Source organism: Xiphias gladius, chromosome 20, assembly GCF_016859285.1.
Source record: "Xiphias gladius isolate SHS-SW01 ecotype Sanya breed wild chromosome 20, ASM1685928v1, whole genome shotgun sequence".
Taxonomy (NCBI): Eukaryota; Metazoa; Chordata; class Actinopteri; order Istiophoriformes; family Xiphiidae; genus Xiphias; species Xiphias gladius.
Window position 1 is genome coordinate 19,879,034 of NC_053419.1, and position 23,264 is coordinate 19,902,297.

Here is a 23,264-nt window from a genome sequence, read left to right on the forward strand (position 1 = left end):
GTGGCTAAACGCTTTGAGATATACCTTTATTAGCTTTTGAAAAGTTAGAAGAAACGGTCGATACCATTCCCATGTCTGTCCATTAAGTATAGGGCTACAGTTGGCAGTCAGTTAGCTTGACTTAGCATAAAGACAGGAAACAGCTATCCTGGCTCTGGCTAACAGTAGCAAAATCTGCCTACCACCACCCCTAAAGCTCGCTATATACACATAAGCCCACGTAAAATGGCAAATTGTGCTTATTACACTTCGGTTTTTGTATGGATTAAACAAACAAGGTATAATGTGTTAATAAGTGAGCCTTAAAGGTTCTGGTTAATGTGTAGCCACTGACCAGAACCAGGAGAGCTGTTTCCTGTGTGTGTACCAAGAGTGTGTGTAAGAAGGCCAACACAGCCTATACATAATGTATAGCTCTCCAGTCAACCCTCCTTAGTTTCAACTATTTTCCTCAGATCTGTGGAATCATCTAAGGATAAAAATCAGGTGGTTGCAGCGATGAGCTCATTGACAGGCACTCAAGGGGAAGCCCGTTTGAGGAAGCTGGTTATGTGTGTACCCACTGATTATGTCAAATGAATCTAAAGGGGCAATCCAGACACTCAGTACTGCACTTCCCTTCCATTTAACAAGACACAAATGAATAAAGTCAAAATCTTTTTCTTTTTTTTTTTTTTTTTGATATTCTGACTTTTTGTCCCTTGTATAGGTCAATTTTCAAAAACACTGCTTCCTACATTTCCCATAGGGAAGCTCAGTGTCATCTTTCATTACATTGCACCAGTTCCCTAAATACCCGTGTCTTTCAAACCCCACAACTCCAGTTTGTAATATGGTCCTCTTCAAAAATTTAAACTCTCGAGCCACAACTGAGATAACCCTGATAGATGAATTTTCCCTCAGAGCCACAAAAGACATTATACAACTATTATCACAGGCTGAGTATGAAACAGGACGAGTTAACGGAATGTCCCTTGTAAAATCTGTGGAATGCCCCTTTGAAGGGGGACTATGGTGTGTATTTTTTGGCAACACAAAGCCCCAAGAGTAGTTGATGGGGGGAGATACAGCGTGTGCTCAGAGCTCATCAATTTTCTTACCATAAAGGGGGGTTCAACACATAAATCGAATCATTTTGCTCAGCTATGCTTTCAGTTACAAACCAGCTCTCCTACAGCACTTTGTTGTTCACAGGTGGGTTGTTTTTATTTTTAAAAAGCCCCCCCAAGAGTACCAACCCACCACCACACTTGTTACTTAGGTGAAAGCCTATTCTGTGGTTTATGGGTTGTGACTGACAGCCTGGCTAAGTGAGTAATATGTCCAATATGGTGGTGTGTGTGTGCACACATATCTCATTCTGTTTACTCACAGTCTTGGGCTCGATGGACTCAGCGGCTTTCGTCATGCCGTCTAAACATTTCCCCACGATGGGCAGCACTTGGCGGTCCACGTCTGAAAACGTCTTCATGCAAACTCCTATCCTGTCAATTCTTCTCTCCTCCATGTCTTGAAGTTTCTACGTAAAAAGGCGGGTATATTCACAGTAAATACAAGCACGTGTTATAGAATGAGTGGGCAGGGCTTGCTTTGAAAATGAAACACTGAGCTTGGAATAAAACTGTTTGGAAGAGCTGTCTTTTGATATTGAGCATCAAAGATCTGATATATCATCGGGTAAATCTCTTATGCACTTCCCATCTTTTTAAGATGTTTGACTCCACTTAAAAAAAAAAAAAAAAAAAAACAGCACGGCACTACAGATGTGAAAACTCAAAGACCATGCATATGTGGAAAACCTGCTTTATGTTTCTCAGACTCACAATCCAACCTCAAATCTGTCAAAATGTAATTCACAATATAGCTTGGACAAAACAGCTGCACTCTTTATAATAATGGCTTGTTACCCTTAGTGTTTCCCACATGTTGAGAATGTATTTTTAGTTGTTGACCCAGAGGGGAGTGGGGGTGGTGGCCGGCAAACAGCATTGTTTGCTGGCTAACTAATGAGTGCACATGAATGCACCTTTCTGGCCAACTTTTCAATCAGTCAGCACTTTCAGCTACATTTGCACACAGAATTTAGATAGACAGAAGTGATAAATACAAAATACAAAAAAAATACTTTTGGGTGGAGGTTAACCTATTTGGTTAACCTAAATAAATTTGATGTATGGGAAACACTGATTACTCAAAAACTGCAGGTTTGTTTGACAAGTTTCCAAGTTAAATTATCTGCAATAACAAGTCAACCGAAGCATGTCTTATGTTGCAGTACTTTTGTATTTACCTGGAATATTGTGGGGATAATTGTATAGTAATGATCATTCTGCTCCTGGTTGAACTTTCGCAGGTAGGAGGAGTAATCGCTCTTACTGTCCGAAGCCATCTGGTGTCTCATCTGAGCTTGCTGTCGTGCCTGAAGAAAACAAAACACACAAACATGCATATCACAGACATGCTCTCCTCACTACACCTCAGTGTCCCCTAATTAACACAGACATATGGGTTTTACACACATACACAAACACACACAAATACACACACACACACACACACACACACACACACACACACACACACACACACACACACACACACACACACACACACACACACACACACAGCCAGAGCGTAAAAACCTACATGAGTTGACACATTTGTGCATATGAGTGTTCAAGCATGCTCATGCACACACATAAACATGGAGCTCGTGGACGCGCGGTCACAGGTGCAAATCCAAGTCGGGCAGTAGCAACAGCCTTTGGCATTAGACTATATGTAGGCCAGAACAGACATATAAAAAGGGAGACAACAGCCTGCGCTGGCTGCAGAACGGAGGGATTTGGATTTTGATTGCCCGCCCAGTCTAGCCTAACTCTACTGTCGACAATGTTGATTATTTTAAGCTTGTTCAGCCTAAGGAAGGGGCAGCAGGCAGTCAGAAACGCAGCAGGAGAAGCCTATTACAGATCCATGGCAAGCAGATGGAGATGAGATTATCTCAGCTAAACAGCATGCGGTGTGTGTGTATTTCCACTGGGTGTATGTTCATGCAGCTAAGTACTCATATCTGTTTCCTCTTTCGATTAGATCTGAGGCCTGTCCAGACATAAATAGTGGTTTCATTGGTTCATCTATAACAAATAGTCACCTTATTGATCCTGTGATTGCAGTCAGCATTTGGTCTGCTGAATGAAGATGCACCAAATAGAAAAAAAAAAAAAAAAAATGCAGCCAAATAACTGTGTGGGGCAGTAGAGGGAACATAACCCTGATCTGCCATAGTCCTGAGGGAAAAATTTAAAGGACTCATCTAAGGACTTTTACCCATCTGAGGCAAGAGTTAAGTCTCTCACACTCGCACTCACACACATATGGGTAAGTAATAGATGACATAATAGAAGAAAAGTAGGACATTAGAGCCGAGATGGTCGTCAGACACAAAGGTACATTATGTCCAGCACGCGAGGGTTGACAAATAATACCTTGGTGGAAAATGATAGTCCGTACCGACAAAAAAAAAAAAAGAAAAGACAAAAGGAATCCAGAGGAAAGCTAAAATGCACATGTGAAAGTCCAGCTGTTTAAAATCTATGCGCAGGCGGCAAGATTGCATTTATGGATATGTGCTACGGTGGTGTCGGTGCATGTGTTGAGAAAAGATGAGTGTACACAACATCGCCATGGTAACCTGGCAGCTACCAAAACCTCAAAACATACTGTTGTGTCTGCAGCCACATCACATCCTGTTGTCATTTTCTGGAAACCACCTGTTTTGCTCTTACTCAGACCTCTGTGTATATATGCATATGTGCATCTATCTATCTATCCATCTTCCCATCTATCTGTCCATCTATCGATCTATCCATCCATCCATCCATCTTCCCATCTATCTGTCCATCGTTCTATCTATCTATGAATACATATCTTAATGGAGATTATGAACAAAACTGAGAATGAAGGAAAACAAGAACAATTTGAATGAACGCTGGTATGAAAGCCGACGTCTTATGCAACAGACAGGACAGGGTGTGTTAAGTGTGTGTCAGACTCTACGTGAGTGTGTGTGTGTGTGTGTGTGTGTGTGTGTGTGTGTGTGTGTGTGTGTGTGTGTGTGTGTGTGTCTGTGTGTACTGAAACACAGGTCGAGACAGTGTGTGTTCCCACAGATATAACAGGCTCTCTCTCCGCTGGACCTACCTTGTGGGAACATCGCTTCAAGGCATGGCATAAAATAAATACACACAAACACACACACAAACACACACATACACACACACACACACACACACACAAAAAACAACAACAAAAAAAAAGTTTGTTAACAGTTTCCAGCTAAACAAGAAGTTGCTATGGATCCACCTCCTGGACCACAGGGCCTGTCATCAGTCAAAAGACGAAGATGGTATCAGGGTAAACAAACACAATAACCACTAAAATACTACTATTGTAAACCATTCTTTTGGAACTGAAGTGGAGAGGAGGGCATTGTGTTATTTTTCTAATGCTTTATGACTGAGGATCTCCACAACAGGGAAGTCTGTGAGTGTGTGTGAGGGCCGGGGGTCCCTCAAAGAACTGGAACAGGCTTTGTGGATATTTGGGCTGTGAATCAAAACCCCAAATTGAGGGATTTTGTTTGCCAGAGGAGAAGAGGGAACAGTTAGAGGTTTGCTGCAGCTGGGGAGAAAACCACAATACCTCAGCTCAACAAACAGCAGTTCTTTTGCACCAGAGGCTGACATCACATTAGAGAAAAAAAGCAACTCTGGGAACTTAGCTTGTCAAAATATATCTATGTGAAATATTGGCAGTTTCTTCTTTATTGTTAGTGACAAGTAACTTTCTTTAGGAAGTTCTTGATATAATTTCTTCATTAGCAACTCATTAAATCCTAAGGTGGCCTTCAGCTGCAGAATACCAACATACACAGACACAAGTACACACACAACTACAAATACAAACATGTATAAACTGTGTTTCTTCTCTTCTTTTCTTCTCCTACCATGCATCTGTTCTGTCCATCTCAGACCTACTTACACCACAAGGCTTTAACTATGACTAACACACACTAGGCTGAGGCTGTGACATTTCATCCCCTCTGGTGATAAATACTCAGAGGCTTTCTAAATTACGAAAGGAATATGCCTCTGCAAGGAAATAAAAAACACTGAGACACATGATCTGTTATTTTCTGTGGCTTAGTTTTATGACCAAATCTATTTATTACCTCAAAACAAACTGAGAATGACGATTAACTTTGCTTAAATCCAAACAGGATGTAGCAATGTTAGCATTGTACAACTATCTACACTATATACTCTATATGCTACTGAGCAAAAGAACTTTCAACACCAGGGATATAGAAAAAGACACAACACTGTAAGACAACATGGAATAAAACACACACACACACACACACACACACACACGCGCACAAACAAACACACACACACCTTTTTCATACATCTTCACATCACACACTTTTTCTAGAATCTAGTTACAAAATCAGAGTTGATGAAATCAATACTACAGATACAGCAAGGGAAAATATATACCAATAAAGTACCTGTTAGAAAAACACACGTACGAGAAGAATTTTTTTAAATGTATGGGATGAAAAGCCAATCATCTTCCACAGTGACTGATATGAGGGAATTCAGCCTTTTCTAACTTTATTTTTTGTAAAATTTATTTTTCTTAGGGAAAACTCAGTTTATTATTGGATAAATCTGAGGCTTAACTGAGAGTGAGATATCAAAAAGCATCATATTTTTCGCCACCATCACGCTGTCAGAAAAATCAAACCTTAGAGGAAAATTGTGGTATTTTCAGCATGGTTTCTCATTATGTGTCATAGCAACTTCACCATCTTTGTTAAAGAGATATAGAAACTCCTGCAGCTCCTAAAGTTTTACATAGACCATTTCAAACGCTTATCACTGAGTCTGTTCTTTCCAAATCTCTACAACGAAGGAGGTGAGTGCAAAATTATTATAACTGGTAGTCAGAATGGCAACAATGGTGAGAATAAGACCTAGGTGAAAACATGCCACAATCTTCCTTTAAATAAAGAAAAGAAATTTTAAAAATCTGGACATTTTAAAAAGGATAATGTGGCAGATCAATTTGGTGGTTTCTTGCATTATAAAAAGTAGCTGTTCTGTATAAATGTTTTGATGTCTGAGCATCCTTAAAGCACCAACAGGGATTGGCCCAAAATTGAATTTCAGTGGCATAAATGAAAACTAAAAGTTAAAGAGATGTTTACTTTATCACTTTATACAAACAGTGATGCTCATAAAATGAGAGCAAAAAATACTGAATTGTTTCTCTTCCTTTTACAAAGTTCAGTGTAATGTATGAGTCTCTCATGCTTCAATAAATGGAATAACTGTAATCAGAAACAACACAGCTCTTGTTTCAAGACTAGTTCTTTTTTTTTTTTTTGAGCTGCTGTGCCGGGTCTTTCCAGTTGAGTTCAGTGTTAGCCTAGGCCTATTGTAGCTCTTTGGCTGTATGTCCAGAGTGCAGAAAGGCTCTTTATTCCAGCCTATATTTGCATAATAATCGGGTCTGAACTGTGTCAACTCTGAGCCTGAGCTCTGCTCCAACAGCTGATGAAGCAGCAGGAGCACGCGCTGCTGACCCATGATGCCTTGCGGGCGTGGGAGCTGTGTGGGTTAAAGGCTGATATTTTGAGGGCTCATTTAATTGGTTATGACAACAGGAAATGACATCAGCTAAAGGCCCGGGAGGGATATGGTCTACAAGTCCTGAGAACTGGATGACAGCTGTAATGTGTTGATTTATTGAACTGGATGTATAATCACAAAAAACACCAGAGTACAAATTTAGATTACTCACTAAGAAAAAGAAAAAGCAAAGCCAAGTAATATTATAGTTCATATCCAAATAAATATGCATAAGCACCACCAACACACAGTCCTCTTTGTTACTAAGGCCCATACACCACAGCAGAGTGTTCGGTGGCTGCACTACAGTGATAATGCGGACTCGGTGCTGCTATCAGCTTTGTTTAGCAGCAGGTCACTGCAGAGACGATACCAGCTTTTACACATAGTCCCTGGCATCAAACACATGGTCATTCAATCTTTACTGTCTTTCGAGCTCAGGGAAATGACGACTCGGGGTAGGGGGCATGGAAGGGGTAAACAAAACAAAAAAAGAAAATGGCAAGAGCCAGGGGAGGGTGTTTGGTTGGGAGAGTGAATGAACAGGGAAGCTGTGTTTTAAGCATTGAGGGTATGGGAAGCTTGTGTGATTGGTGGTTGCTGCAGGGGGGAGCAAGATCATACATACCTTTTCCACGTCAGCCTTAGTCACGTTAATGTCAGCATCCATCTTCTCAAAGTATTGCTGTGCTCTGTCTGCCTCTTTACAGTCCCTCTCAAACCGTCTTTTACACTGGGGGGGGAAAAAAAAAAAAAAAGAGAAAAAAAAATTTAATATGATCACAGATGATGCATCAGTAATATCCTGCCATGAGCTGTCGCAGGAACCAGCATATAACTTGACCTTTTTAATAAGCATAGTAACAGACGTCATAACATGTATGTATACGTCAAATACAGTTACGGCCAAGCATTGTGTGTGACAGAGGTTATTTTATGTCACTGACACAGCCATGGAGTCTGTCAAAGTCTGCAGCCTGCAGATTAAACAAATGTTCATAGTGGTCATTTGTGTACAGAAAAACAAGCATTCATCCAACCCTGTTTCGACCCCTCTAACCAAACAATCAGTGTCTGTTGGGCCAGCGTGCACTCTGAACTATGCCTATCTCCCTCACACACACAATGGAATCATTGAAAACACAGAGAAGTTTGAGGAGGACAAGGCAGTTATGCATCTCACTCTTTCTCTCCCCCGTCAAAGGGGCCAGGCAGAGATAAGAAGTGTTCTGTGCAATCTCTCTTTTAGCTCCTTCACTAAAACAAGTAAGACAGACACTCCTGGATCTGCTACACAGTAATATTACTAAACAGCGTTCCAAAAATTTGGTCTACAACTGAAGATTAACACACACACAATTGATACTCAGTGATAGTTCAGTGTTTCAGTGTCTGGTGCAATAGTCTTTTTTTCTAGATTTATCTTAGGCAGTATTTTGTGTTAATTAGCTAAGTGAAAGTCTTTATCTTCATACATTCTTAGCATTATCTGCCTGCCATCCAGACAACAAGTGACATACATTATATAACAAAATAACATATTAAAAGTCAGGTGTAGCTTCATCGTGACCTTATTTATATTGTAAAAGAGGCTGCCGCGTATATTCATCGTGTACTTAAAGAGTCTGCCATGTCTCCATTTCGAGCAAAAGAAATGGAAAATTGTTTAAGGTTTCTGTTGAGGACAGAATAGGAGGTCCCTCAGGGCTCTGTACATGGCCCTCTTTTTTTTCCCATTTACAGACAGTTCCACACGGCTCCTCCCTAAGTGTCTGTTGTAGCATGTGCTTTTGTATTCTGTGGCGTTGATGTTGATGACTGATTGTAAAGCTTGTGATGACTGGATGATAAGGCCTCGAGCGAGTAAGGTCAATAGACCATCTCTGCACAGTTTTGTATAGGTTTTTATTCCTTTAATCTGCAGTGGTAGGCCTTGGTGTATTTGATGTAAAATTTGATGAATTTGATGAACGTGTAGCAACTAAAAGCATATATCTAACATGTAATCAGTGTTGTCTTGTGTATGGTGTTCTCTTTGAAAAGATGGTTGGGTAAGGTTGGGTTCTGAAAGCTGGTTTTATTTTGGAAAAATGTCAAAATACCCTTATTCATTAGCATCAGAGCTAACAAAGCTGAACAGCAGTTACCAAACCTTTTATCTCTCGTCCTTCTTTTTTAATGAGAAATGGAAATGCAGAAAACATTCAGGTAAAGTTAGCAAGCCTTTTGTTTTTAGCCACTGATTGTTGCTTTCGCTGGTGGAAAAAACATGTCACTAGCAGCAGATTATACGATCTTTAGCTGACTAAATAAGATTAATTCAGTGACGACTGAATGAAACTTTACACTGTCATCTGGTTAATGTGCTCTCTGCAAGCCAGCATCGGCATCCAGTTAGCTTTGAGAAAGAATCTGAAAGGACTCAAATTCAATAACCAGATTTGATACTGGCTTCAAATTTCATAAAATGCCTTCAAACCCAAGTCCTAGTCGTGCCTTTATATTACTTCTAAATACTTTGGGACTACAAACTAATGACAGAAATATAAAAAACTAGTGTCAGTATTTTTTAGTATTTCTTACAATTTGAGGCCTATCTATTGATTTAGATTGCACAGATATCAACTGTGTATCTAATATTACCTGTTGTAACAGCCGTCTGTCAACAGATCTTAATTTGGTGCGGTGAATAAACGTATTTTCTCCAGCTAATAAAGTTGATCTATTCAAAAAATGAACCTGCACATTATCGCACTCACCGATTCCAGCTGTTTCCACGAGCTCTCAATGTGCTGCTGTGCCTTCCGCCCATCATGGAAGTGCTGTGAGAAGAGTTGGAGAAGGGAAAGAAAAAAAATTTAAATATTATTGCACGATTCGCAAGCTCAAAAGATTTAAAGCAGGTGAACCTGACCTTGACACAGTCAAAATAAATTACAGGCAGTGGGATTGAGAGTCTCAACCACGCCATTAAACACTATGAATATCACTCAAACTGTGACAGGAAAGTATTAATGTGAACTGAGAAAGTAGGGCAAATTGAAATAGATACTATACTGCGACTACATTAAAAATTATGAGCACATAACCTACAGGCTTAACTCCCAGAGATTTGCACAAGCCCATGCAGTCTATTTGATTAAAGAGCAACCACATCATATCCCACCAGTTCAACACAGTTGCATAAACACTGTGTGTTTTAAAACTCTAGAGAAACAGTGGTATAATTGAAACATACATTAAGAAATACTACTAAAAGTCAACTGAATGAAGACTACTCTAGAAATTCCACTGAAATAAAAACATTCAAAAATGCTGTAGATCAAGTAATAATGACAACCAAGGGACCAGTAGCAGAAACAGAACAGATGCTGTTTTATGAAGCTATAAAGTCACATGTCCTGTAGAGAGCATGGTGCCAACAGCAAGGTCTTCCATGTTCTCTGCTATGTCCTCATGCATACATTCGAGGCATATTTCAGTGATTCCAGGAACTCAGTACATGTAACATGAATGAAATTTATGCAATTCTTTAACAAGGAATAATTAAAGTAGAGTAAATCTTTAATGACCCAAAGCAGCTTAGCTTACAGAAAGCAGTCAATCTTAGTAAATACAAAAAAAAAAAAAAAAACCCCACACACAATGTATTCAGTCATGCATTGTGATGAGTCTATAGATGGCAATGTGGGGGATTCCCTGAAGTTTTATCCAGGGCCACAATCAGGTTGACATTTGTCGTTTCAAGTGAAATGTTAACGACAAATATTACTGATCCCCTGACTTTTCTTCTCTAGAGCCATCGTCAGGTCATATTTTCAATTTGTCATAGCTCTCTGACTAAATATGTGCAAAAAGAAAATTCCAATCAGCCTCACGTGCACTTTATTTTAGGTGGTGATTTACTAAGATGGTAAACATGATAAACATTAAACCTGCTTAACAGCAGCATGTTAGCATTGTCATTGTGAGCATGTTAGCATTTAGCTCTTTTGTTAAATAAAGAACACACATGTTCTGACTGTTGATAAGTTAGTGTTACAGTATTTGCCTGCCTCTCAACACACATCTCCATTTGATCAATGCCACGGTACAGTATATGAATGGCCAGAGGGACAGAAACTATTCAGAACAAGACAGTTACAACTGTTAGATGAGAAAGTAGGATGTTAGAATAAGAAACAGAGACAGGGTAACTGATAAAGCATGACAGGTGGTTGGAAATTAAATGAGAAGCTTACAGCAATCACACCACCAGATAAAACATGGAAGTGTATGAGGAGCCAGATATTGTAATCTAGGGGGACACAGACGGGCCACAATGGGTTCTGGCACTGCCAAATGTCGCATATAGGCCAAGGCAAGGTGGCAGCTGCTGATCTAAACTCACACAGCACATACGCTCTGTGTTTTTGTTACAGGCCTCACTTCGCCTATCTCACTCCAGGAGAGCAGAGGACTTGGCCTGGAGGCAGCTCACATCTCTCTACAGCCCTCGGTGTGGATCACAGCCAGATCCCCTGGAAGTGGAAACACAGACCACAAATTCTAAACCTTTGTTGTTTTTAAATTAGATTACTACAAAACATGCAAATAATTCCTCCATTGCCTGCGGACACGTCAATCAGCTAAAACGTCCAAAAAGAATCAAATTAAAATGAAAATGACATAAGAGACTTGACTATCAATAAGGGGGACCCTGGTTACGGAGCCTGTGGAAGCTGGGGTCAGTAGCTGAGCTGAATATCGATGCTGCCATTCAATTACAGAGCCAGACCATTATTAAGAACAGAAAGCTGTTGCTTCTCTTGAATTTCAGTGCTAGGACAGCACAAAGAGGTCCTCAGTATTCCACGTATTAACTCAAACACACAAATGAGTGTTCACAAGAGATGTGAAATTAAGACTGATGTAGGAATCCTAAAGGTTAATCTCACCTGACTAACATTGGACATGAGAGCAGTTAGTGAGAATGTGCCCTGGTTTACCTCAGGTAGTCACACTTCTCATTTCCCAAAGTTTCGAGGGAAGCTGAGTAAAACAAGGAAGTGCTCCAGTGTTTCAGAGGAAGTATTTGAGCTCCAACAGAAAACGGGACATTGTCAAGCAGGTGAATTCCTGTCATGTATAATCAAGTGCTTTGTTTTTTCAACTTCTGTTAAGACCCTGACCTTCAAATTCCTGTTAGATAAGAACAATCTTTGCTATGATGAACCCTAAAAATGTCTTACTAAATAATGATAAGATGCAGTGAACATACCATAAAGCCTTTTCACAACACACAGCACCAGACTGTCTGACACCATTGTTAGTGTGAAGCATTCTTTCACAAAATATTTGTCTCCATAACAACATTTCTGAAAAATATTCAAAATCTAAGGCTCCCTGCATCAACAAATCTTCCATCACTAGGAGGATAAACAAACTGCGCTGACACTCTTAGCGCAACACTTCCATCAGATATATATCAACATATGAGCTTGATCGCTTTCAAACACAATAAATAGAGCCATCAGCCGTCCGGGGTGCAGGTGTATAGTGACTGCTGCAGCCATTTTGGCAGATGTTCTGCAGTGTTGGTCTCACTGTGTTTAAATTCATAGACTGCAGAGATACACTTGGCTCAGTAACAGTATGTGACTGCTGGCACTGTCAGGGACATCTGGGGTACTTCAGCAGGTCGGTGACCTGAAGCTGCCGCTTTCAGTTACCCAGACATTGGAAAGACAGCGAAAGAGAGAAAAAAAAGGAAAAAAGCTGGACTTAACACACTAACGAATTCTTGACCCAGACTCCAAACTTTAACTACATCAATATATTACTGTAATAAAACCGGGATTGGAAAATATGATTATTATCCATTCGAACACATTGGATAAGTGGCAGCAGATTTAATATTTACTTAATAATACGAAGCGGGCCTGCTCTCTGTGCTATGACTACATCTTCATAGACAAAGGGATTCCTCAGGCTAGCTGCTGTAGTTATGCACTTCCACCAGGCTCCCTCCAGGTACCATAACCGCTGAAACAGAACCAAGGCATGTAAGAATGAAAGAACATAGGTGTAGTAATATATGAAGCAACAGAAAACAGTGATTTCTGTAGACTCTTGTTCTGACAGATTTCAACCAATAAAATTCCAACAAACAGCATCTTTCTCTGCATAGACAAACGAAAACATTATTACTATACCAAGTGCTTGCATTACTGTGTCTCCGACATGATCTACAGTGGCTGCTATCTACTGTCTACCTTATCTGCCTTGCTACTTTCCAGTTTCATCGTTGTACCAGACTGAGCTTGCCCTGGCGGGGCTCAGTGTGACATACACCCTGTGTCACTCGCAAGCTGGCCCCTCCATGAATAAAATATGCTTCGAGCAACGCAAAGACATGGGGTGAAAGAAACAAACACCTTCTACTGTCTGAAAAAATAAGAGAGGAAAAGCTCCAGCACAGCATTTACACTTCAGAGTATATTTGTGTGAAAAAGGTGCACATGTACATCTGTATGCACACACACAAGCTCTAAATGATCTGTTAGTCATTCGTTGACATGATGTGGATCATAGGAATGTGCACCTGCAGCCCCGTGCAGTTGTCAACACACATATAATCATTAGGTACTAGAAATAGCAACAAGTAATACAAGAGCTGGAGACTAGAGAGATAATTCAACTTCATGAAAGCACTACTGGGACTTTTCTCCTCATGTTTAGACCATTAGGCAACGATTCAAACAGAGTGATATTACAGAGGGTATTCACACTTAAGTCATTTTTTGGATTGACATGTGCATTCAGCAACTATTGGAAGATCCAACGATCGAGTTTCCCACTCAGCTTCCTATTTGTCTTTCCACTCAACACAAGAAAGCATGTGAGGCCACTCCAGAGAGACACATTGTTCTCACACTGCGCTCCCATCTCTCTTCTCTGCCTCTCAGAGTTAAACGAGGGTAGTATCCTCTGCCAAACCCACCTAAAGATGTTTTATAGCGTTTTATTTTATGGTTTTCAGCTGACTTTTCGGTAAATGCAATGCTTATTTTCCTGGCCTTGGCAGCTGAATAAGATGGGGTTTTTTTATTGGTTGTTTTTTTTTGTTTTTTTTGTTTTTTCTCCTCAGTTTTTCTAGCTGGTTGAACATGTCACATTGCAGCAGGATAAGACAGATAGAGCTTCCCCCAATACCAAAAGATATAACTATGTGCTGTGTAGTGGGTGCAAGTGGATACAAAAGAGCACACCCAGAACTAACCCTCAAGTGGACTCCTCCTCTGATACATACAGTAAATATAGTATACTGACATTTATAACTGTTACAAGTGTTGCAGTAAATGTGCAGTCTTTGGAGGTACTGCCGAGTATTTAACGGTCTTTATCAGTCCTCATGGGCAGCAGATTGCTGACCGAACACCTTTTTATGATCCCTCAGCACAATCACAGTCCAGTGAGACTTAGGCTCCTAATCCCATATTAGCCCTGCCCGCCCTTCATCTTTACCTATTATACTATTATGTATAAACAAGAAATGTATGGCAAATGAGAAGGTGTCTTGTTGAGGTCATGATATATTTTGATGCACACAGTATATTTAAAACTAAGTGCTGAATAAAATATGTTTGCATAACACATTAAATCAAGTAGTCTCCACTTTGAAACCAGGTACAACTTTTGTAAAAAACAAGTATATCTGCTCTGAAATAAAATCCTTTAAGACAACATTCTTGGCCTCACCTCCTGTGCCACCCCAAGCTGAGCTTAGTGAGAGGTTCACTCAGGGAAACAGCAAAGGGAGGTAGGGAGAGTTACAAAACCCCACATGAGAAACTAATGAGGTATTATTATTTTGTTCTCCCTCTGGGTTTGTAGTGTGGATTTTACCTGTCCAATAAAGTCTCTATAAACCCAGGAGGCCCCGACCCTCCTCTAATCCTACTGTCTAGGTTTGCCTGCATAACTGTGACCGACACAGACCCAAATCAAAAAGCTACAACAGAAGAAACACTGAGTGGTGCTTAAAAATTGAAGTGAATGTAACCAGAAAAAAGAATGACAGGAAGCTTGGGAAGTCATTAGGCTTGACTGCTTTACAATCACCGTTCAGAACATCACTTGCACCTTCTCTAAAGTGTTATGGACAGGCCTGCTATGAAACCCTAAATGTTTTTTGCAAAAAACAAATATACATATTAAGACCAGTTTTCATGAAGGTCTTTTTCTTTGTAGCTTGGGGCTGCTGTTTTCAACACTTGAACATGTCAAAGAGTGTCATTCTTAATCATTCATGAGTATATTGAAGCCGTGAGTGTGTCTTTGAATTAAAACTGGAAAAAATAAAAGCTTAACGGGCTATGTTTACGCAACAAGGACACTATTCTGAATACAACTGAGAAACTATTTGCTCAATGCCCTCTGATGAAAGAAACATCTGTTCACAAAATATACTGTAAGTTATGGGGTCATGCTATGAAGGGACCCCCCCTACACTGTCTAACTGAAGAAACACTGTTGTGGGCCAGTCAAGACACATGACAAGCTATTCACAATATCAGCTGCAACAAAAGATGCTAAGAGAACTGAGAAAACATGGGGTGAAAAGGCTGTGAAAGACACATTATGGGGAGATAATGACAGGGACAGAGGGGAGAGAAACAGAGATATGGATAAATAAAACAGGAAAGGTGCAGAGAAATGAGGAGGAAGAGAGGTGTCAGAGAGACATCCTGAAGCCTCAGGGCAGCATGGGTCTGTCCAATGACCCCCTATGGCAAGAGCCAAATCTGGACACTAGACAGAGACTGCTGCTATCCCAAGCCAAATGAAGCCAGACTAAACCGAAGCCAAAAGAGCAATAAAAGCCTTAACGGGGTTGATGATTCCCCTTGGGAAGCATTCGAAATTCACTTTCTCTCTGTGTGTTTGCTAAAACTAAAACAGAGCTTGAAATCAAAAGTGATCACTAACAACGTGACCCAGGGCTTCCTGTATTTGGGTATAGTAGCAAATGCAGCAACACTGATGTCAACAGCTGTGCACATGAACATATACTCTAAAAAGAAAAAAAGTCCCTGCGCCTTTGTGCCCTCTGGTTTTGGTTTTCCACTCCAGTTCCCTCAGCTGGACTTCCGTGACACAAGAGTCCATGACAGATTTTTCAGAGAGTACTTTTTTTCCAGCTGGGTAGTTTTCTCTCTGCTCCTTCACCAACTCTATGGATTTCATGGGCACCACACTGTTATCTATAAATCATGCACTGCAGGTCCCCTGCTCTTCCAAATCACTTTATAATGGCAAGGAGGAAAGAGACTTCAACATCCAAGAACAGTGTGTGATGGACCAATTTTTTGTGAGTGTGTTTAAAAAACAGAAATAAGGCTGTAATGATAGAGAGACGGTGATTTTCTTCCATAAAAAGAACTTAGTCACGTTCTGCACTTCTGGCAAGCCTTTGGGTGTAACTATATTTACTCAGGGATGACCCCAGTTCATGGAGAGTATGCAGAGGGAATGGGCTACTTGATTTCTTGTAGATCAGTTTGTCTGTTTTCCTCTACAGAGCCAAAGTACTGCTGTCTAAACTACGTTTAATTTAAAGCACTAGCACAGGGATAATGGCAAGATGATGTAAACAAAATTCAGATGCCAAGGAAAAAACATTGGATATGGAAAGGGTGCGACTCGATGTAGATATAAAAAGATTTCTCACCGATTTTCTCTCGGCCTTGAGTTCCTGCAGGTAGCGTGAAAGCTCACCGATGATTTGAGACGTTAAGTTCTCCGCTATGACCTCGTGTTGACCTGCGTAGTCATTTAGTTCATTGAGTGTGGTCAGGAAGGCTCGACAGAAGGTGTACCTGGTGAGACACAGGAAAAGATGTCAGAGAAAATACAGTACAGTTGCTAACACAGTAATGTTGTTCAGAAATAGAAGCAATAATACTAGTAGCAGTTTGGATTTGGTTTAGAACAGAACTACGACGGGCCCTCCGCCATCCATCTCGTGTCCCTTCTCTTGTACCCTGAGTAAAAATCTAGTTGTAAAAAATCTAATTTGTTTTAGTTCATACTGAGATCCTTTGTTTTGTGTTCGATCAAATGGCTTTAATCTATTTCTGTGTCAAGTAATTGGCACACGGAAACCCTTGTGCAAGGTAGTATTATTCCATCACATAAGCACTGCATGGATGAAACCAGTGAATATTTTGATTATCAAAAGATCTGACAATTATTTTCTTGTGCCGTGTATATAATGTCAGAAATGTCAGAAAAACAACATGCTAAGATTTTATAATTGCTTTTGTTATCGGATCAACAGTCAAAACCCCAAAGATGTCGAGTTTAGTATCATCAGCAAATATTCACGTTTGAGAAGCTGGAGCCAGTGAATTTTGGGCATTTTTAATTATCAAGTTGTTGCCAATTAATTTTCTGCCAATTGACTAATCTATTAATTAACTAATCATTTCAATTGTAGAATTCTGGTTGTTTTCTGGATGTCTATGGAAATACTGAAACTCTCATGTACAGTGGGGCTCAATAAGGGCCCGACAACATATTTTTGGCCCGGCTCCATGTTCATCGAGGACCCTGGTTTTTACACACTGGTTTTTGTACTGATTGAACAAACAAGTTAAAACTTGTTAATTAGTGAGCTTTAGAGGTGCTTGAATGCTAGCCTTTCCCCCGTGTCTAGTCTTTGTGCTAAGCTAATTGGCTGGTGGTTGACATTTATATTTAACAGACAGATATGAGAGTGGTATCGACTTTCTCATCTAACTCTCCACAAGAAAGCGAATAAGCATATTTCCCAAAATGTCGAACTATTACTTGAACTGATGTATTTTGTGTGCAGGTTCCTCTGACTTACTTGCTCTCCTCCTCTTCTCGTGAGTTCTTCTTGGGTTGATACTTCTTTGATAAATTCCTGTGAGGACGAAGAGTTCAGCATTGTCAGACGTTTCTTACTGTATCTTTCCAAAGAGCCCAGTCTGCAGATGGGCACTGCACCACTCCCATTATATTTCCCTGACACTGCCTTTATGGACCTGCCAGAGGATCATCCAGTACACCATTCAATACAGCAGAGTGCTTTCTGCTCCTACTACAACATCCCCTTTCCTCTCTTTAGGTCATAAATCATCGCCCCCAGGAGTATGCATGCAGAGCCAGGCACCAGAAACAAAGTATGCTTTTCTTATGCAGTCATCGCCCTTGTTTTGACTCTGGCTATATGTTGGCAGCATGAGATGAGTGCAGCATGAGGAGGAAAAAGAAAAATTAAATGTAGGGTGGAGAGAGCTGTGTAAAGATGAAAGAAAATTTGTCACTGTGCTCGCTGAAGGTGAGGCGGTAATGCTGGGAATAGGAGTCAAATAACAACCTTTATTATGATTACGCCAGTCTTTCAATGTCCTTCTCTCAACCTAGCAACTGTTGTGTTGTTTGACAGGCTACGGTACATTGTGTCACATTTGTTTCATCATGATAGTTTGACACACTCACCACCCAAATGGAACTCTGTCAGCAAAAAATAATAACACGATGCTGATGGATTTGGATGCACATCGTGAACTATTAAATGTCAAGTTAAAAATGAACAACTCGTGGTGTACGTACGCAAAAAATTAATTAACTGATAAAGAAATTTTTTTTTTTAAAAACAGAACAGCACAAACAACACAAGCCATTGACTATTTAACAGACACAGAAAATCTGAATTTAACAAGGCCTATACCAAAACTGTGACTAATAGTAAGTCATACCGTAATTTTCCAGTCCTATTGTGTTAATGTAATGCAAAATCAGTCCGATGCTTTTAAGAAATTTATGTTGAGACAATCTCTATCATAAACCTCATGAAATTTTGCAAAAATTGTCAGTACATCTTTTAAAATACATTACTCCTGTCCACTTTCCATATCAGCATCAAAACGATTATTGTAAGTCAGCGTTTATTACTTTGAAAGGGCTGATAACAGTCAGGGTTAGTTGCCCTTGTTATGAGATTATAGCACTTTATCCACTGATGGAATCTAAATGCCTTAGCTTGTACATGTTGTAAAAGGGCGTGCTTAATTCCTGCTAGAATAAATATTGCATGTGTTACAAAAAAAACAAAAAAAAAAAACTAATACATGTGTGTCTGCACTCAATCCAGCTCTCTCTGCCCAGATCCCCCACACCTCTCCTCCCTGGTGGTGTTTGCACTGTTGCTAGGCAGATTTATCTGTCTCTCTCTCTCTCCCTGTCCTTCTAAGCCCATCTCTAATTATAGTCCTAGTTCCCACACACTCATTCATTCATTCACAGTCAGGTGTCAGTTGTCAGATTGTATAAGTCTGCTCAACTTAAAAAACATATTTGACAGAGTTGTAAAAATTATGGTAGCATCTTTCACTGAATGAAGGGATTAAAAGAGCGTTGCTAAGTATGCATTTGTGTATGCGTGTCAGGTTACGTCTGCGTGTATATTATATATATATATATATATATATTTTTTTTTTTTTTTTTTTTTTCTTTTTTTTTTTCTTTCTGTCTGGTAGATTACTTACTGGAAACTAACTGGAAGAAAATGCCTATATATACTGGTTGATGATATAACCACAGACTCTTTTTTTTTTTTCCACCCTCACCCAGTCTCTTTTGTTAGCAGGACTTTATTCCCACTGTGTTATGGATTATGCCAGACTGGAATTTGGGGGAGAAGGAGGAGGAGGCATTAATGCATTGCCCTGCAATGACTAGAGTGAAGCAATGTGCATGTTTACACCAATGCAACGGAAGAGGATTATTCATGGATTAGTGCAGTGTGTGGTTGGTATGGTGATAGAAATGTTATAAAGTAGTGTAATAGCCATAGATGTCTTTCAACTGGTGAAGAATGTAGGCATTTCATATAGTTTACAAAACTTTCTTTGCAATTGTATGAAAAATGCTGAACCATGCTGCTTTTGATCAATAATTATTCTCCTCTAACTGGACCGGTTATGCAGACCTTTTAATCGATCTGACAAATATGTTCTCCATTAATCATTTGGTCTATAAAATGTCAGATAAGCGTGGGGGGAAAAAAAAAAATAATACAACTTTTCACAACCCCGACTTCTCAGAGCCCGGTGTGAAATCCTCAAATTTCTTTGTTTTGTCTAATCCATGTTCCAAAACCCAGAGATATTTAATTTACTTTCACATATGAGAATTAAAAGCAAATTAAATTCTTACAAGAGATAAGCTGGAATCACAAAATGTTTGGCATTTTTACTTGAAAAATTACTCAAATCTATTAATTTTCCATGTGAGCCAGCCCCATGGCCTGAGCACTTCCACAGTTAGAATATATAGAATGCAGCCATCATTATTGATTTCAATTACACCTATGCTTTTCCTGTTATGACATGGCAAAATGCCCACTTTGAAAAGGTCTACTATCACTAAATGGGAAGGAAAGAAGAGTAAGAAAAATCTCCCCAACAGCATGGATGAGAGAAAAGAGGACTAGATCAAAGATATTGTAGAACTAACAGCCCTACATTTCTCTTGGTTTGAGCGTGCCTGTTAGATTACACCTGATTCCATGAGCTAAGTTCATTACAGTGGATAATTAGTCCTGCGGTACGGCCAAGGAGCAGGAACACAAAGAAGTTTAGTGTGTTGAAAAACACAGGAAAACCTTATGACTCAAGCTACCCTGCCTGCATGTCCTAATTTCCTCATTTTAGCCTCTCTTTTCACAAGTGCACCGATGTGGACATATGTCTGTGTGTGTGTGTGATGTGTGTGTGTGTGTGTGTCTAACAGATAACAGGCCGAGTTCGACAGCGGGCCCTCTGTGTAAGCACAGTGACTGAAAACATCCGCACCATCTGTGGAGCCTGAAGTTCAATAAAAGCCAACCTGTCATGGAAAGATGTGTCTATCCCTGTCCTTTTGTCAAACATACTGTAGACAGATGCAGACAGATTGAATTATGGGATATCTGTATGCGTTCAAATGCAGGTTCAAATCTGTCAGGGCATAGGTGCTTGGTCCACAATGTTTGTTAAAAACACTGTTTTAATTTCGCTTTTAAAGAAAGGTATTTTGGATAACATAAAAAAATTATCCAGAAGTGATCAAATGCAATTTTAAGTGGTATGAGTGCACTTGAATACTTTTTGTTCATCACTCATTTGCCTTTAATAAGTTGGACATTGTTTGTCTTAATTCAGATGTTTCAGCAAAATATAGAAAGAAAAAAAAAAAGAACAAAATTAAGGGACATCAAAATAATTCACAATTATAAAACAGTATCTTTACAAAAAAATATGTATTTCTGTTTGATAAGTGTCTGTCTTTAAGTGTGAAAAGTTCTCGGTTGCAGGGGTATGAGGGTCATGCATGCATGTAAACACAGATGGCTGGTCCTATTATCTCAAGCTGACTTAATTCTCAAAAAGAGGAGTAGTGTGGTCCGTAGAGGATCTGTGACAGGGGGTTGCTATGTGAATGCTGGATTGGTATTGGCTAGTCGCTATGAAATGGGGGGTTGAGGTCAATACTTAGAGCATTAGCCATATTGCCAGGCCTCTTTAAAGATGAGGATTGTGGATTTGGTTGTATCTCCCACTGTGTTTGGATGCAGGAGGCCTTAGAAGATGGATTCTCTCAATACACGACCGCTCATGCTCCGATCACTGCCCTTAAAAATCAGTGACGGCACTAAAACAGAGTGTGTGTGGAGAGAACTGGAGGGGCCGGAGCTGACACTTGTGGTTGGAAGAGAAAGAGAGGAAAAAAAAAAAAAAAAAAAAAAAATCTGGGTCAGACCTGGGGTTGATAATGCTGATGCCTACTAGTTTCTATGGAAACACAAGCTCCACCCCATCCCCCCACAACCTGACTTCCTCTTGCCTGAAGCGGAATCCAGCAACAACAACAGCAAGCATGCATGCACGAGAGAGGTAGACAGAGAGATCGAGAGTGGTAGACAAGAGAGATTCTTTATAGAGGAAAAAAAAGGATGGATGGGGGGGAAGACATCCTCTTCTGCTTGTTTATCTAACTATACTTGAATAAAGCAATTCTGCTTCGGAGAAACAACAGTGCTGCTTTGAACATGTGATATTTTTTATTATTAATGTAACTGTTAATGTACTATGCCCCATATTCTTGTTTCAGTTTCCCCCTCCGTAGGGAGGTCAGAGGTCAGGGTCAACTACATAATGAGCTGGTAAGGATCCAGTCTCTTCTTTCAAGGTCAAATCCTGCTGCAGAGTGGGTTTTCTTTATCTAAACCGTCTGGATGGAAAACAGTAATCCCAATTACTGCACTGCAACCTCAAATATAAATCATAGGTCAGCTTGAGTACTCACCTAATTTGTTTTGCATAGTTGGTTTCAATCTCCGATCTCTCCTTGACAAATTTGGTGTACTTCTCCACAAATTCGATCCCCCACTGTGTATGCTTCTCCAAGTTGTCAAACTGATCCTGAATAAAAAAAAGAAAACGTAATGATTATATCATTCAAGTACAAAAGAGGTAGCAATCTATCATCATTTACAATACAGAAAGGACATGATAACAGATTAAATCAACTCGATGAGGACATTGCATAGTGTGTGTGTCTGCGTACACACACACACACACACACGTTGTTTGACCTGCTGCACATAGTTTAATCCAATTTAGATCAAATACTACCAAGTATCCATTTGGAATTTGAGCATTACTGAGTTAGATTCTTAAAAACAGGCCTCTGAAAATTCAACTTCAGCTTTGTGTCTCATTTGTTGTGGGAATATGGTTTATCTGGTTCCCCTCAACTAGAAGTAATCAGGCTTATATGTATATGTCGGTCAGTGTGTTTATTCTCAGTCACTGATGGGATAAAAACATCTGACCCACTTTCTTGGCTGCACCTCCAAAGATGGTGTGACTGACACTGTTCTCTAGAGGTGCAATCATTGTAAGCTACTGATGTGACAAGTCATTTTTCTCTTGACAACCTTAACATCTTTTTAAAGTGAGGTCTACCACAGAGGGTAAAGTGTGGTTCATAGTAAAAACAGGCACCAACAGCCATCACTACTGATAACCAAATACAGCTGTTCAGGCTGAACTCATTATTCATGATTTGCTCATGACTTGTGAGGAAAAAATGAGCCTCTAGTTAGCTGAGGTCATGTCTTGAAATTCATCAGTTCAGAGAAGACACCATTTCATCTGGGATAGCAATTACCAAACAAACACTGACGCATACACACGCACCACAACTAAGATTTACCAACAAATATATGGTTACTTCTAAAAGACCTTCTTACGACAGTGTTGGTATCCTTTTCAAGACGGAAAAAAAATAATAATAATAAACACAACCTTGGTGTAGCTCCAACAGTCCCCCATCCTCTCCTCCACCATGTCTGGAGTCTTCCTGAGTCTTCTAGCTAATGGTTCTTCTAGCACGACACTCTGAGCTTTTTAAGTGTCGGCATAAAAAGTCTCAACTGTTTCTCTGAACAGAACATGCACTGTAGTATACGGTTGCTTTACGCATTTCTGCACTAAAATCTTTTACGTATCA

The 23,264-nt window shown here is 39.9% G+C and overlaps 1 protein-coding gene across 12 annotated transcripts in view; it reads right to left on the reverse strand.

The window, feature by feature from the left end:
• Positions 1-23,264, reverse strand: part of LOC120806603 (formin-binding protein 1) — a 57,096-nt gene that overhangs the window by 16,931 nt on the left and 16,901 nt on the right. For 11 of the 12 annotated variants that reach the window (XM_040157927.1, XM_040157936.1, XM_040157934.1 and 8 more), the window contains exons 1-8: positions 23,060-23,103; positions 22,056-22,171; positions 17,572-17,628; positions 16,411-16,558; positions 9,458-9,520; positions 7,327-7,431; positions 2,291-2,419; positions 1,373-1,519 (exon numbers count right to left, since the gene is read on the reverse strand). In XM_040157927.1, coding sequence (XP_040013861.1) covers positions 1,373-1,519; positions 2,291-2,419; positions 7,327-7,431; positions 9,458-9,520; positions 16,411-16,558; positions 17,572-17,628; positions 22,056-22,171; positions 23,060-23,101 — 807 coding nt within the window. In that variant the 5' untranslated portion in view covers positions 23,102-23,103. Of the gene's footprint in view, positions 1-1,372; positions 1,520-2,290; positions 2,420-7,326; positions 7,432-9,457; positions 9,521-16,410; positions 16,559-17,571; positions 17,629-22,055; positions 22,172-23,059; positions 23,104-23,264 lie in introns of those variants that run through there. The other variant, XM_040157930.1, reaches the window with a different exon arrangement.